This window comes from Nerophis ophidion, linkage group LG18 (assembly GCF_033978795.1).
Source record: "Nerophis ophidion isolate RoL-2023_Sa linkage group LG18, RoL_Noph_v1.0, whole genome shotgun sequence".
Classification (NCBI taxonomy): domain Eukaryota; kingdom Metazoa; phylum Chordata; class Actinopteri; order Syngnathiformes; family Syngnathidae; genus Nerophis; species Nerophis ophidion.
The window spans coordinates 22,492,576-22,505,768 of record NC_084628.1 but is presented as its reverse complement, the minus strand read 5'-3'; the positions used below and the strand labels follow the sequence as shown (position 1 = coordinate 22,505,768).

At 43.2% G+C, this 13,193-nt stretch overlaps 1 protein-coding gene across 9 annotated transcripts in view; it reads left to right on the top strand.

Annotated features, from left to right (window-relative positions):
• Window positions 1-28: 28 nt before the first annotated feature.
• The window catches only part of LOC133536930 (unconventional myosin-VIIa-like), a 38,226-nt gene continuing 25,061 nt past the window's right edge, over window positions 29-13,193 (top strand). For 2 of the 9 annotated variants that reach the window (XM_061877658.1, XM_061877656.1), the window contains exons 1-11: window positions 30-278; window positions 3,609-3,674; window positions 8,409-8,522; window positions 8,656-8,808; window positions 9,481-9,665; window positions 9,737-9,858; window positions 9,993-10,135; window positions 10,866-10,979; window positions 12,585-12,653; window positions 12,720-12,804; window positions 12,893-12,969. In XM_061877658.1, coding sequence (XP_061733642.1) covers window positions 3,657-3,674; window positions 8,409-8,522; window positions 8,656-8,808; window positions 9,481-9,665; window positions 9,737-9,858; window positions 9,993-10,135; window positions 10,866-10,979; window positions 12,585-12,653; window positions 12,720-12,804; window positions 12,893-12,969 — 1,080 coding nt within the window. In that variant the 5' untranslated portion in view covers window positions 30-278; window positions 3,609-3,656. Of the gene's footprint in view, window positions 279-3,608; window positions 3,675-5,794; window positions 6,055-8,143; window positions 8,264-8,408; window positions 8,523-8,655; window positions 8,809-8,964; window positions 8,983-9,480; window positions 9,666-9,736; window positions 9,859-9,992; window positions 10,136-10,865; window positions 10,980-12,584; window positions 12,654-12,719; window positions 12,805-12,892; window positions 12,970-13,193 lie in introns of those variants that run through there. The other 7 variants (XM_061877653.1, XM_061877651.1, XM_061877654.1 and 4 more) reach the window with 5 other exon arrangements.

Below are 13,193 nucleotides of genomic sequence, written 5' to 3'. Positions count from 1 at the left end.
ACACACACACACACCTTCACATGAGCAGAAAGTGGACCTCCTCTGAGGATAATTGTGGAGGCAGCTGTGGAGGCAGCGGCAGGAAGACAAGGACTATGCATGGAGATCACACAGAGGCCCAAATGAAGAAGTGTGGAGGACATGAAGGACAGAAGATAACAACTTGACAGGCTGGAAATGAAGTTCTTACCTGTTTTCTTCAACTTGCCGACTAAAACTGGATTAAAAGGTTTTTCTTCCAGCATCATCATCTTCATCCACTGAGCCGCACATCTGTGGTGAGACTCAAGCTGGGTTAAAAAGTAATGTTTTATACTGGGAGCTGTTTCTAATACATGGTGGTCTAACATTAGAATTATCAAAATTAGGGCTGTCAAAATTAACACATTATTGAAGATTAAGTTGTCATTTTGATCTATTTAATTAAAAAAACCCATCTGTAGCGCAGAATGGATTAAGTCCCCAGTGTTTCAAAGTTGTTAGTGCAAATATAAAGTATTATGTACACACTGCATGAAGGAGTTCTCTTTTCACCGTAACATTTCTATCTTAGGAAAGGATTAAAAGGTCCACATGCATTAATGTTTAAAAAAAGTTATTTGTTTATATGATGTAAATGTGAGGCTACAGCCACCCACGCGACCCCGAGAGGGACAACTGGTAGGAAATGGATGGATGGAGGGATGTTAATGTGTTTAATAGTGCATATATATTCACTCATTTCTTGACTGTGCTCATGCAAAATTAAACTTAAAAAAAATTTTAAGCAGATAATTGAACACTTTATTCGGAATTAATTCATAGCAACTCTGTGATTACTCTGATTAAATGTTAATTGTTACTCAGCTCTAACCAAAACATAATATTTTGATTTTTATTGCATCTCATTAGATAGTGTACCTAATGAAGTGGTCATGTTTTGGAGTTGTTGCTGTGACGTTGACAAAGGCCGTGTGTGAAAAGTGTGTTGACTTTGAAAAAGTCCTTGACCTTGCATTTGTGCCACCCCAAAAAGTCTCCCACAATCCATTGCAATTGGCCTGCATGCACCATTAGGAGGTCAGACTGGGCTTCTCAGTGGGGGGTGATGGAGACCCCCTCCGGCTGACCGGATCAGGTTTAGTGCAGTCAGTCCAACACCCGCTGGTTCTGCTGAGGCGACGAGACACAATGTTCATGACTACGTTGTCATGGTGATGAGCCTTTGTGCATGCTAGCTAATGCTAACAGCAACAAGCTAATGATGTCACTGAATGTATTTGTCTTCATGTTGGGCCCCCACCTTCCTGTTGAGTGTGATGGAATTTCAGACGGCGTCCAATCAGACGCTCAGCTGAACACAAACAAAGACAAGGACAACAAAGACCCAACCTGGTCCAAGTATTAGAAACAGCTCTTAGAATGATACAGAACAAGCACCATAATACAATTTGGTTAAACAAATACCTTTCTGTCAATCCGAAGGCAAGGTGGGCATTTTTGTTGATTACTGGAACAGTGAATTGTGTACCTGATAAAGTGTCCAGTGTGTGTATTTTGTGTGCGCACACCTGTGTTTCAGCCTGCAAAGAGAGGCTCAACCAAAAAGTTATAATTGGGTTGCCACAAAGTCAAAGGATTAAAATGAAGGCTCATAATAAATGCATCAATTATTCACACGCACGCACAAACAGCCGGACACGCACTCACCTGTGTCCCAGCTAAATAATTGATGAAGAATACACACCACCATACAAAGAACAAACAGACAGTAATAAGGTTCATTAAGGCTGAGCTCGTGTGACATCCATACAAGATAAAAAAATATTCTTAAGTGCCATACGAGTGTAAATAGAAGAGAAGATTCGAAGAGAACTTTTCGAACAAGCAAAGCTTTTTAAATGTGAGCCTGGAAGAAGCCAAGTTAATCCTCAGATCTGGGATGTCCAAACTTTTTGACTTCGGGGCTGCATTGGGCTAAAACATTTGGCTCGGGACCATACGTGTGTACATATAATATTAATATAATGGATATATCATCAAAAATTCATGTGAAAGTTTGACTCCTACCTTGTTTACTTCTGTGATGACCTGCTCAAAGTTTTGTAATTAATCAATTATATCCATCCATTCATCCATCCATCTTCTTCCGCTTATCCGAGGTCGAGTTGCGGGGGCAGCAGCCTAAGCAGAGTAACCCAGACTTCCCTCTCCCCAGCCACTTTGTCCAGCTCTTTCCGGGGGATCCCGAGGCGTTCCCAGGCCAGCCGGGAGACGTAGTCTTCCCAACGTGTCCTGGGTCTTCCCCATGGCCTCCTACCGGTTGCACGTGCCCTAAACACCTCGGGCGTTCGGGCATCCTGACCAGATGCCCGAACCACCTCATTTCGTTCCTCTCGATGTGGAGGAGCAGCGGCTTTACTTTGAATTCCTCCCGGATGACAGAGCTTCTCACCCTATCTCTAAGGGAGAGCCCCGCCACCCGGCGGAGGAAACTCATTTCAGCCGCTTGTACCCGTGATCTTATCCTTTCGGTCATGACCCAAAGCTCATGACCATAGGTGAGGATGGGAACGTAGATCGACCGGTAAATTGAGAGCTTTGCCTTCCGGCTCAGCTCCTTCTTCACCACAACGGATCGGTACAACGTCCGCATTACTGAAGATGCCACGCCTGTCGATCTCACGATCCACTCTTCCCTCACTCGTGAACAAGACTCCTAGGTACTTGAACTCCTCCACTTGGGGCAGGGTCTCCTCCCCAACCCAGAGATGGCACTCCACCCTTTTCCGGGAGAAAACCATGGACTCGGACTTGGAGGTGCTGATTCTCATTCCGGTCGCTTCACACTCGGCTGCGAACCGATCCAGTGAGAGCTAAAGATCCCGGCCAGATGAAGCCATCAGGACCACATCATCTGCAAAAAGCAGAGACCTAATCCCAAGGCCACCAAACCGGAACCCCTCAACGCATTGACTGCGCCTAAAAATTCTGTCCATAAAAGTTATGAATCAATGAATCAATAATATAAAGTAGCTAAAATGAGAGAGTGTTTTTTCCCCCATCATGCATTTTAATGGATTTAGATGGGTGTAATTTAGATTTTTTTTTTCAGGTGCTTTAATGTTTTTTTTAGCATTCACAAAGTTCAGTGAGCAGGTTGTGTTGACTTGTGTTGGTTGCCTTTTTATTGTGCCACAACTAGCGAAAGTTGTTTGGATTGGGTCATACAAGGCAATGCTGTGTTGTCTTAGCTTCAAAATATAATTGATGGTTAATGACCTGATTTACTCACATCATCCACAAAATGGCAGCAAATTTCTCAACAATTATATTGTAAGATATTCAAAATCAATTTACTGTAATTAACACCCCATAGATTACATTTCTTATTAAACTCATGCCATCTCGCGGGCTAAACTAAGGACGCTGGAAGGCCGCACTTGGCCCGCGGGTCGTGGTTTTGGCCCCCTTGCCTAAGATGCTTGCTGAACTGAGCTCTCCTCAGTGATAGAACCCTTTTTTACCCCAAAATTTTCTGTCAAATTTGGAATTTTTGATCACTGAGGGTATGTTGTTTTTCATGAAACTATAAGAACGTCCTCACATGTTCTCCGTCTCTCTTCCAGGACCAAAGGCACACTGCTGATGTCCTCACTGGGAGAACAACCACAACCATGGTCATTCTACAGCAGGTTAACACACACACACACACACACACACACGCATGCACACACACACGCACACACACACACACACACACACACGCACACGCACACACACACACGCACGCACGCACACACACACACACGCACACGCACACACACTATTAATTGCTATGCTGTATCTGTAGTTAACTAGTCGGCCATGTTTGTTTAACAATTTTACAAATACACAATTTATTTAAGGATTGTGCTTGTATCTAAAATGAATTTACAAACCCCGTTTCCATATGAGTTGGGAAATGGTGTTAGATGTAAATATAAACAGAATACAATGATGTGCAAATCATTTTCAACCCATATTCAGTTGAACGTGCTACAAAGACAACATATTTGATGTTCAAACTGATAAACATTTTTTGTGTGCAAATAATCATTAACTCTAGAATTTGATTGCAGCAACACGTGACAAAGAAGTTGGGAAAGGTGGCAATAAATACTGATAAAGTTGAGGAATGCTCATCAAACACTTATATGGAACATCCCACAGGTGTGCAGGCTAATTGGGAACAGTTGGGTGCCATGATTGGGTATAAAAGCAGCTTCCTTGAAATGCTAAGTAATTCACAAACAAGGATGGTGCGAGGGTCACCACTTTGTAAACAAATTGTCGAACAGTTTTAGAACAACATTTCTCAACATTTAGGGATTTTACCATCTACGGTCCATAAAATCATCAATAAATTCAGATAATCTGGAGAAATCCCTGCACATAAGCGATGATATCACAGACTTTTGATCCCTCAGGCGGTATTGCATCAAAAACCGACATCAGCGTGTAAAGGATATCACCATATGGGCTCAGGAACACTTCATAAAACCACTGTCAGTAACTACAGTTGGTCGCTACATCTGTAAGTGCAAGTTAAAACTCTACTATGCAAAGCCAAACCCATTCATCAACAATATCCTGAAACGCCGCCGGCTTGGCTGCGCCCGAGCTCATCTAAGCTGGACTGATGCAAAGTGGAAAGGTGTTCTGAGGTCTGACGGGTCCACATTTCAAATTATATTTGGAAACAGAGGACATGGTGTCCTCCAGAACAAAGAGGAAAATAACCATTCGGATTGTTATTGGTGCAAAGTTCAAAAGCCAGCATCTGTGATGGTATGGGGGTGTATTAGTGCCCAAGGCATGGGTAATTTACACATCTGTGAAGGCACCATTAATGCTGAAAGGTCCATACAGGTTTTGGAGCAACATATGTTGTCATCCAAGCAACGTTATCATGGACGCCCCTGCTTATTTCAGCAAGACAAGTGTTACAACAGCATGGCTTCGTAAAAAAAGAGTGCGGGTACTTTCTTGGTCCGCCTGCAGTCCAGACCTGTCTCCCATCGAAAATGTGTGGCGCATTATGGAGCGTAAAATACGACAGCGGAGACCCCGGACTGTTGAACGACTGAAGCTCTACATAAAACAAGAATGGCAAAGAATTCCACTTTCAAAGCTTCAACCATTAGTTTCCTCAGTTCCCAAACGTTTATTGAGTGTTGTTAAAAGAAAAGGTGATGTAACACAGTGGTGAACATGTCCTTTCCCAATTACTTTGGCACGTGTTGCAGCCATGAAATTCAAAGTTAATTATTATTTGCAAAAAAAAGTAAAATTCTTGAGTTTGAACATCAAATATCTTGTCTTTGTAGTGCATTCAATTGAATATGGGTTGAAAATGATTTGCAAATCATTGTATTCCGTTTGTATTCACAGCTAACACAATTTCCCAACTCACATGGAAACGGGGTTTGTACATGAGCTTAAAAATATTTAATGGCGAGCTTAACATTTAAATGTTCCATAGTGTGGGTTTATTGTGTGTGGGGTTTTTTTGTGCTCATTAGTGAGCAGACACTCATAAAGGTGCACTGAAACATTGTTGTGCTTCCACTGTGTGTGTATCTGTGTGTGTGCGTGCGTGTGCATGTCGGCCTTTTTAAGTGAATGCGTTGTTGACCTCGTCAGTCTTTCTGACACGCTAATTTGCTCCGACAGCAGCCCCCTTTGATGGGGTTGGAATGAGGGGGGCATAGAGTGAGCCAATAAAATGAGGCAACACACACACACACACACACACACACACACACACAGATGATCATCCATCGTGGAGTGTTTGACTTCTATGCAGACGCTGTAGGTGTGATCACACTGAATAGGACGGTGTTGATGACAAGAGTATTTCAGACGCAAGGTTGGACGGTCATATGCTAGTCCACTCCCACACAATGTCTGGCGCATTTTAACTTGCCGGTCACCATGGCAACCAAATTTAAGAGGAGGGAATCGGACTGGCCGCTGGAGGGCTGGGACCCTAACGTCCGCCGTCTGAGTTACAAGTACAACACCCTCATCAAGGTAAACTCTGCTTGACTTTATGGAGCATGCACATAGCGACATTAGTACGGCGCTGCTGTATGTCATGCTTTGACCTTTGACTCAGCTGACACGTCTATCTAAATGCAAATGAGCCTCTAGCGGTCACATGACCTCTCTCAATTAGAGAACAGTGACTAATGCTTTGTGCTGATGCTGTTTGACTTCAACTACTTCTGCAGGGACGACGTTGTAGCGGTCACCACTAGGGGGCACAAACAAGCATTGTGTTTATGGGGACAACATTACTTACTGTAATATAGTAGTAGTATTATAGTAGTAAAGCAGTATTACAAGCAATCCCTTAGCCTCTTTGCCCAATACTACCCTTTACAACAACCTACAATTACTTGCATAACTGGTGTATATATATTTTTTTACCATTTTATTTTATTCTTTCACGTTTTTACCATTAATTGATTAACATGGACCCCGACTTAAGCAAGTTGAAAAACTTATTCGGGTGTTACCATTTAGTGGTCAGTTGTAAGGAATATGTACTGTACTGTGCAATCTACTAATAAAAGTTTCAATCAATCAATCAATGTCTTCACAAGATTTTGTGACTTAAGTGCTTATGTTGACTTGCGATGGAGACAAGAAGACACTAAATTTCAGTACATTTTTAGTTTTTCAGCATTCAACACAGCAGAGACGTATTGGAAAGCCAACACCTGCCTGAATTATTTAGCGGAAGGAAGAGTCGCACTTTACATTACTGCTGGTGTCACAGGAACTGTGCTGGGATCAGTCTTGTGCACAACTTGCACCTCCCCTAAGTTTGTTATGTAGGAATGATAGACTTGCAGCTACTTGCTTTAAGATAAAGGACAAGAATAAGAGTTTGAAACAGATGATTATTGAATGAACGTTTGCTAACAAGTTTGCAGTGTGAGTGTTCGTGCTAACATGTCACACTATGCAACCGAGAGGCTGACGGAGGTGAATTTGTTAAATAATGAATGAAGAGCAACTGATAGCTCCACAAATACATTAATGTTGTTCTTCAGTCAGCCATGTTTATACCGATTATTCTAAAAAAAGTAACTATAGCAGCAAGCTTGTTTGTACAATTCAGACTTGATAAATACCACCTCTTTGACCGCTGGCTCAATAATCTTTGGACTGCGTGTTGTTTGATGTCACACAAGCTGGACTTATGCTTTGGAAATATGGCTGAGATGGTTGAAAGAGGAAAGGATGGTCAGCAGTGTAATGTTCACTCAATTAATTTAATTAGATTACAGTAATTATACAATACTATACTTGAATAATTAAATTAAAAAAACATTGTTACTCTTGTTTTCGTCACAATACACCTGTTTGGTCTTTTATTCCACTATATAAATCTAATCCATTATCATAATTATTCTTACTATTTAATATGTAACTGTAATTTTAAAAGATCCGATGCCATGATTGACAGCTACTTTGGGCCATAGGATGTAGATATGTTTTACATTTGTCTTTCAAGTAATTAAAGGTTCAATCAGAAAAAACTCTTTCATGTTTGGGCCTATTTTTTTTCAATATATTCAGTCTATGTTGTAAACATGCGTTATATTTAAAGCCAGCAACATCTCAATGAGCTTTTGTCTTTACTTACGACCCATGATGTGACATTTTATTTGATTATAGACGGATATCATTACCGTGGACTATTTATTTGTTGCAATCCCACTGTAGATTACGTCAGCATCATTGGTGTGTACAATAGGTGTAGTAATGTTAGGACACTTACAAACGTCCCGGCAGGATGAGCTTAAAGTGTCTATCCAGAAATCCAACACCCGTTGGACACACCTAAGGAGGAAGCGGCACCTTGTTGCCATGGACAACGGAGTGGAGGTTGTTTGAGTCTAAGGGGACGCAAGGTAGAAGCAGGAATGGTCAAGAAAATGTTACTGAGAGATGAGCACAAGGATGGACTTAGCTTCACTTTATTCAGACGTAAGGTGAGCTCAAACTGTGGGATGACCCCTCTCTGACTTTTGCCTATTTAATGGGAAGAAGTGGACTGTGGATCGGATATTTTTTGGCGTGTGTGAGGACATCACTTTGAAAACATTCCCAAGAGTGTGTGACCATGTACAAGCGTCGTGACTATGTGGATGCCTACGAGAAGGATCAGGCCAAGTGGGCTCTGCTCCGAAACGTCAACACTGTCATGAAACAAAGCACGCTGCTCCCGGTATGCTGTGTGTGAATGTGTATGTGTGTGTGTGTGTGTGTCTTCACTGTATTGTGTTTTGGAAGAATGCTTCCAATGAACATGTAGATGGTTAGTATGTGTGTTTGTGGCATGGACTGACATAAAGTGCTACTTATGTTCCCAGGGCGACTACGTGTGGCTGGATTTGAAGAGTGGTCGGGAGTTTGAGGTTCCGATTGGTGCCGTGGTCAAACTCTGTGACTCGGGACAGATCCAGGTGTTGGACGATGAAGGAAATGTAAGTTTGTCTGGAATTTCATGCATTTGATCGCTGACACACCAGTCCATCCTGGAATGAGCAGATGTTCAGGATAGAAGTGTCCGTTTAGGATTTAGACCTTGATCAGTCTCAACTTTCCCTCCTTGTCCAGGAGCACTGGATATCCCCCCAGAATGCTACCAACATCAAGCCCATGCACCCCACCTCCATTCATGGCGTGGAGGACATGATTCGCCTGGGAGATCTCAATGAGGCTGGGATCCTGCGCAACCTGCTCATCAGATACAGAGAGAAGCTCATCTATGTGAGTCAACTGCTTGGTTGTGTTTGTGGACTCATACTTCCTTCCTGGACTTCTCCTTCTACCTCATAGGCGTTTCTGTCTCTCTCTTCCTTACTTTCTGCTTATTTTCTCTCTTTTGCCTTCCTTGTCTCTTCCCTCCTACTGTTTGCTCTGAAGACAAACTGTGGTGGCAGGGTAAGTGTCCAGATGGCTCCAGACTTCATTGGCGAAACATGTATTTGTGTGCAAACACTACATTTTCTTGCATGTTTTAAATCGATACGTACACTTTGGTAGGTTTGAAGTACCACTTAAGCCGAGCTTGATAGATCTAATGCAGCGTACTTTGGTGTGTGCTGACAAACGAGCTGTGCATGCGTGCTTGTTCCCAACATGGCCGCCTTTTCTCTGGTTGCTAACGCTGATCTGTTCGTCCACCTGAGATGCCAGATGCATGTTACCTCATCTTCCTTTCAATAGCCTCAACTCACCCATTTTCTAAGTCAAGCATTGGCGATAGAATAAACTTCCAAAATAGCACTTTTTGTGTGTCTTGACAAATGTTTTTTAATATTTCAGCAATGTTCTTGTATTGTTAGGTCATCTTTGGTCAGAGTTAGTTGAAAATCACCCTGCTAGTTTTGTCAGTCAAGGAGTGTTAACCCACTGGTGACATTAGCATTCTCCCTCCAGACATACACAGGTTCCATACTAGTGGCCATCAACCCGTATCAGCTGCTTCCTATCTACACGGCAGACCAGATCCGCCTCTACACCAACAAGAAGATCGGTGAGATGCCGCCTCACATCTTCGCCATTGCTGACAACTGTTACTTCAACATGCAGAGGAACAACCGCGACCAGTGTTGCATCATCAGGTAGGCCAGTTAAAGGTCTGAGTCTTACTTACTCAGGAAATCAAACACGTCTTTTCTTGTGTGTTCCACAGCGGGGAGTCAGGAGCCGGAAAGACGGAAAGCACCAAGCTTATCCTGCAGTTCTTGGCAGCCATCAGTGGTCAACACTCATGGATTGAGCAGCAAGTCCTGGAGGCCAACCCCATTCTGGAGGGTAGCAACACACACTATCAAGGAGAAGCTTTTAGTCTAAATATTGAAGAATAAATTACTATCCTTAGCACAGTCAAAAGGTAATCAATAATTGTTTGTAATTTCAACCCTTTCAGCCATCTGTTTGTCTTGCAGCCTTTGGCAATGCAAAAACCATCCGCAATGACAACTCCTCTCGCTTTGGGAAATACATTGACATCCATTTCAACAAGAGAGGAGCCATCGAGGGAGCCAAGATAGAACAATACCTGCTGGAGAAGTCACGAGTTTGTCGCCAGGTACCGCGCTTGCATGTGGGACAAAATAGTGGCAAAATATGGACACATTTTATCCATCCATCCATCCATCTTCTTCCGCTTACCCGAGGTCGGGTCGCGGGGGCAACAGCCTAAGCAGGGAAACCCAGACTTCCCTCTCCCCAGCCACGTCGTCTAGCTCTTCCCGGGGGATCCCGAGGCGTTCCCAGGCCAGCCGGGAGACATAGTCTTCCCAACGTGTCCTGGGTCTTCCCCGTGGCCTCCTACCGGTTGGATGTGCCCTAAACACCTCCCTAGGGAGGCGTTCAGGTGGCATCCTGACCAGATACCCGAGCCACCTCATCTGGCTCCTCTCGATGTGGAAGAACAGCGGCTTTACTTTGAGCTCCTCTCGGATGGCAGAGCTTCTCACCCTATCTCTAAGGGAGAGCCCCGCCACCCGGGGGAGGAAACTCATTTTGGCCGCTTGTACCCGTGATCTTATCCTTTCGGTCATGATCCAAAGCTCATGACCATAGGTGAGGATGGGAACGCAGATCGACCGGTAAATTGAGAGTTTTGCCTTCCGGCTCAGCTCCTTCTTCACCACAAAGGATCGGTGCAACGTCCGCATTACTGAAGACGCCTCACCGATCCGCCTGTCGAACTCACGATCCACTCTTCCCTCACTCGTGAACAAGACTCCTAGGTACTTGAACTCAATTAAATATACCACACCACTTTGACCTAAATGCTTTCTGTCTCCATGTAGGCCCACGATGAAAGGAACTACCACATCTTCTACTGCATGCTGAAAGGCATGACGGCTGATGAGAAGAAGAAACTGGGTCTGACCAAAGCCACAGACTACACCTACCTAACCATGGTCTGTGGCCTCCTCTCATTGTAATACTGTGGTGTCTATAATCTTTCTGGAACATTTCTACAAAAGGAAACACATGCAGTTATACTGTACAAAAATATAAACGCATCATTTGTATTTTTGCTCCCATTTTCTCATGAGTTGAACACAAAAATCAAAAACTTTTACTACATATTCAAAAGACCCATTCCCCTCAAATATTGTTCACAAATCTGTCTAAATCTGTGTTAGTGAGCACTTCTTCTTTGTCAAGATACTCCATCCCACATCACAGGTGTGGTTTATCAAGATGCTGATTAAATAGCATGATTATTGCAATTTTGTGCCCTAGGCTGCACAGAATAAAAGGTCACTCTGATATGTGTAGTTTTACTTTATTGGGTGACTGTTGGAAATGTTGGTCCACTCCTCTTCAATGGCTGTGCAAAGTTGCTGGATATTGGCAGGAACCGGAACACCGATTCCGACATCTCACACATGCTCAATGGGTGACATGCCTGGGGAGTATTCTGGCAATGCAAGAACTGGGATGTTTTCAGCTACAAGAAATTGTGTACTGATCCTTGTACATAGGGCCGTGCATTGTCTTGCTGCAACATAGGTAAATGGCACAAAAACGGGCCTCAGGATCTCGTCACTGTTCTCTGTGCATTTAAAATGCCATCAATGAAATGCACTTGCATTTGTTGCCCCGAACATACACCTGCCCCTACCATAACCCCAACCCCACCATGGGCCACTGGATTGACAACATTGACATTAGCAAACCACTCTCTCACATGATGCCACACACAATGTCTGCCATATGCCCTGAACAGTGAAAACCACAATTCATCCATGAAGATAACACCTCTCCAACGTGCCAGACGCCATTCATTGTGAGCATTTTCCCCCTCAAGTTGGTTGTGATGACAAACTGCATTCAGCTCGAGACCCAATGAGGACGACAAGCATGCAGATGAGCTTCCCTGAGTAAGTTTCTCACAGTTTGTGCAGAAATTATCTGGTTATGCAAACCAATTGTTGCAGCAGATGTCCGGGTGGCTGGTTTTAGATGAACATGGAGGTGCTGCGCTGGTGTAGTTACACGTGGTCTGTGAGGCCGGTTGGGTGGACTGCCAAATTCTCTAAAACGCCTTTGGAAACGGCTTATGGTAAAGAAATGAACATTCAATTCATGGGCAACAGCTCTAGTGGACATTCTGCAGTCAGCTTGCCAACTACATGCACCCTCAAAACTTGCGACATCTTTGGCATTATGATGTGCAACTGCACATTTCAAAGTGGACTTTTTTGTGGGCAGCCTAAGGCATACCTGTGTAATGATCACGCTGTTTAATCAGTATCTTGATATGCCACACCTGTGCTTTGAGATGGATTATCTCAGCAAAGAAGAAGTGCTCACTAACATAGATTTAGACAAATTTGTGAACAATATGTGAGATGAATAGGTATTTTGTGTATAGAGTATAAGTTTTAAATCTTTGACTTCAACTCGGGAAAAATGGGAGCAAAAACAAATGTTGTGTTTATTTTTTTGTTCAGCGTAGATGCAATAAACAATGTGTTAATGTTATACTGATAAGCAGGGTGTGTGTGCATGTGCAGGGAAAATGCACAGTGTGTGACGGCCGTGATGACATGAAGGAATACTCCAACATCCGATCCGCCATGAAGGTACCTGCACTCACTTAATGACAGTGTGCATGTTATTGTGGATGACCGACATCCCACATGCCGCAGGTTCTAATGTTTACTGACAAAGAGAATTGGGAGATCTCAAAACTGCTGGCATCCATATTGCACATGGGCAACCTGCGCTATGAAGGTGAACATCTTGTTCTTTGATCATCTGAAGTCTGTTTATTCTTTATTGGCGTGTCATTACCCATTTTGAATCCTGTACTTACTTCCAGCCCGTACTTATGACAACCTGGATGCCTGTGAGGTGGTCCGCAGCCCGCATCTTACAACTGCAGCAACACTATTAGAGGTGATGATGATAATGCAGTAGACATTTGATTTTTGTCTATTTATTTTTTGAGAGTTACTAAATTCAGAAAACAATAGCCCTGTTCATACAACAGGAGCTTCCTTTTTAAGGAACTACTGAAAAGCATTTATTCATCCATTTTCTACCACTTGTCCCTCTCGGGGTTACTGCAAAGCAAAGCTGGTTAAAGATCATCTATATGACAGAGCGCTTCTCTTTTTAGG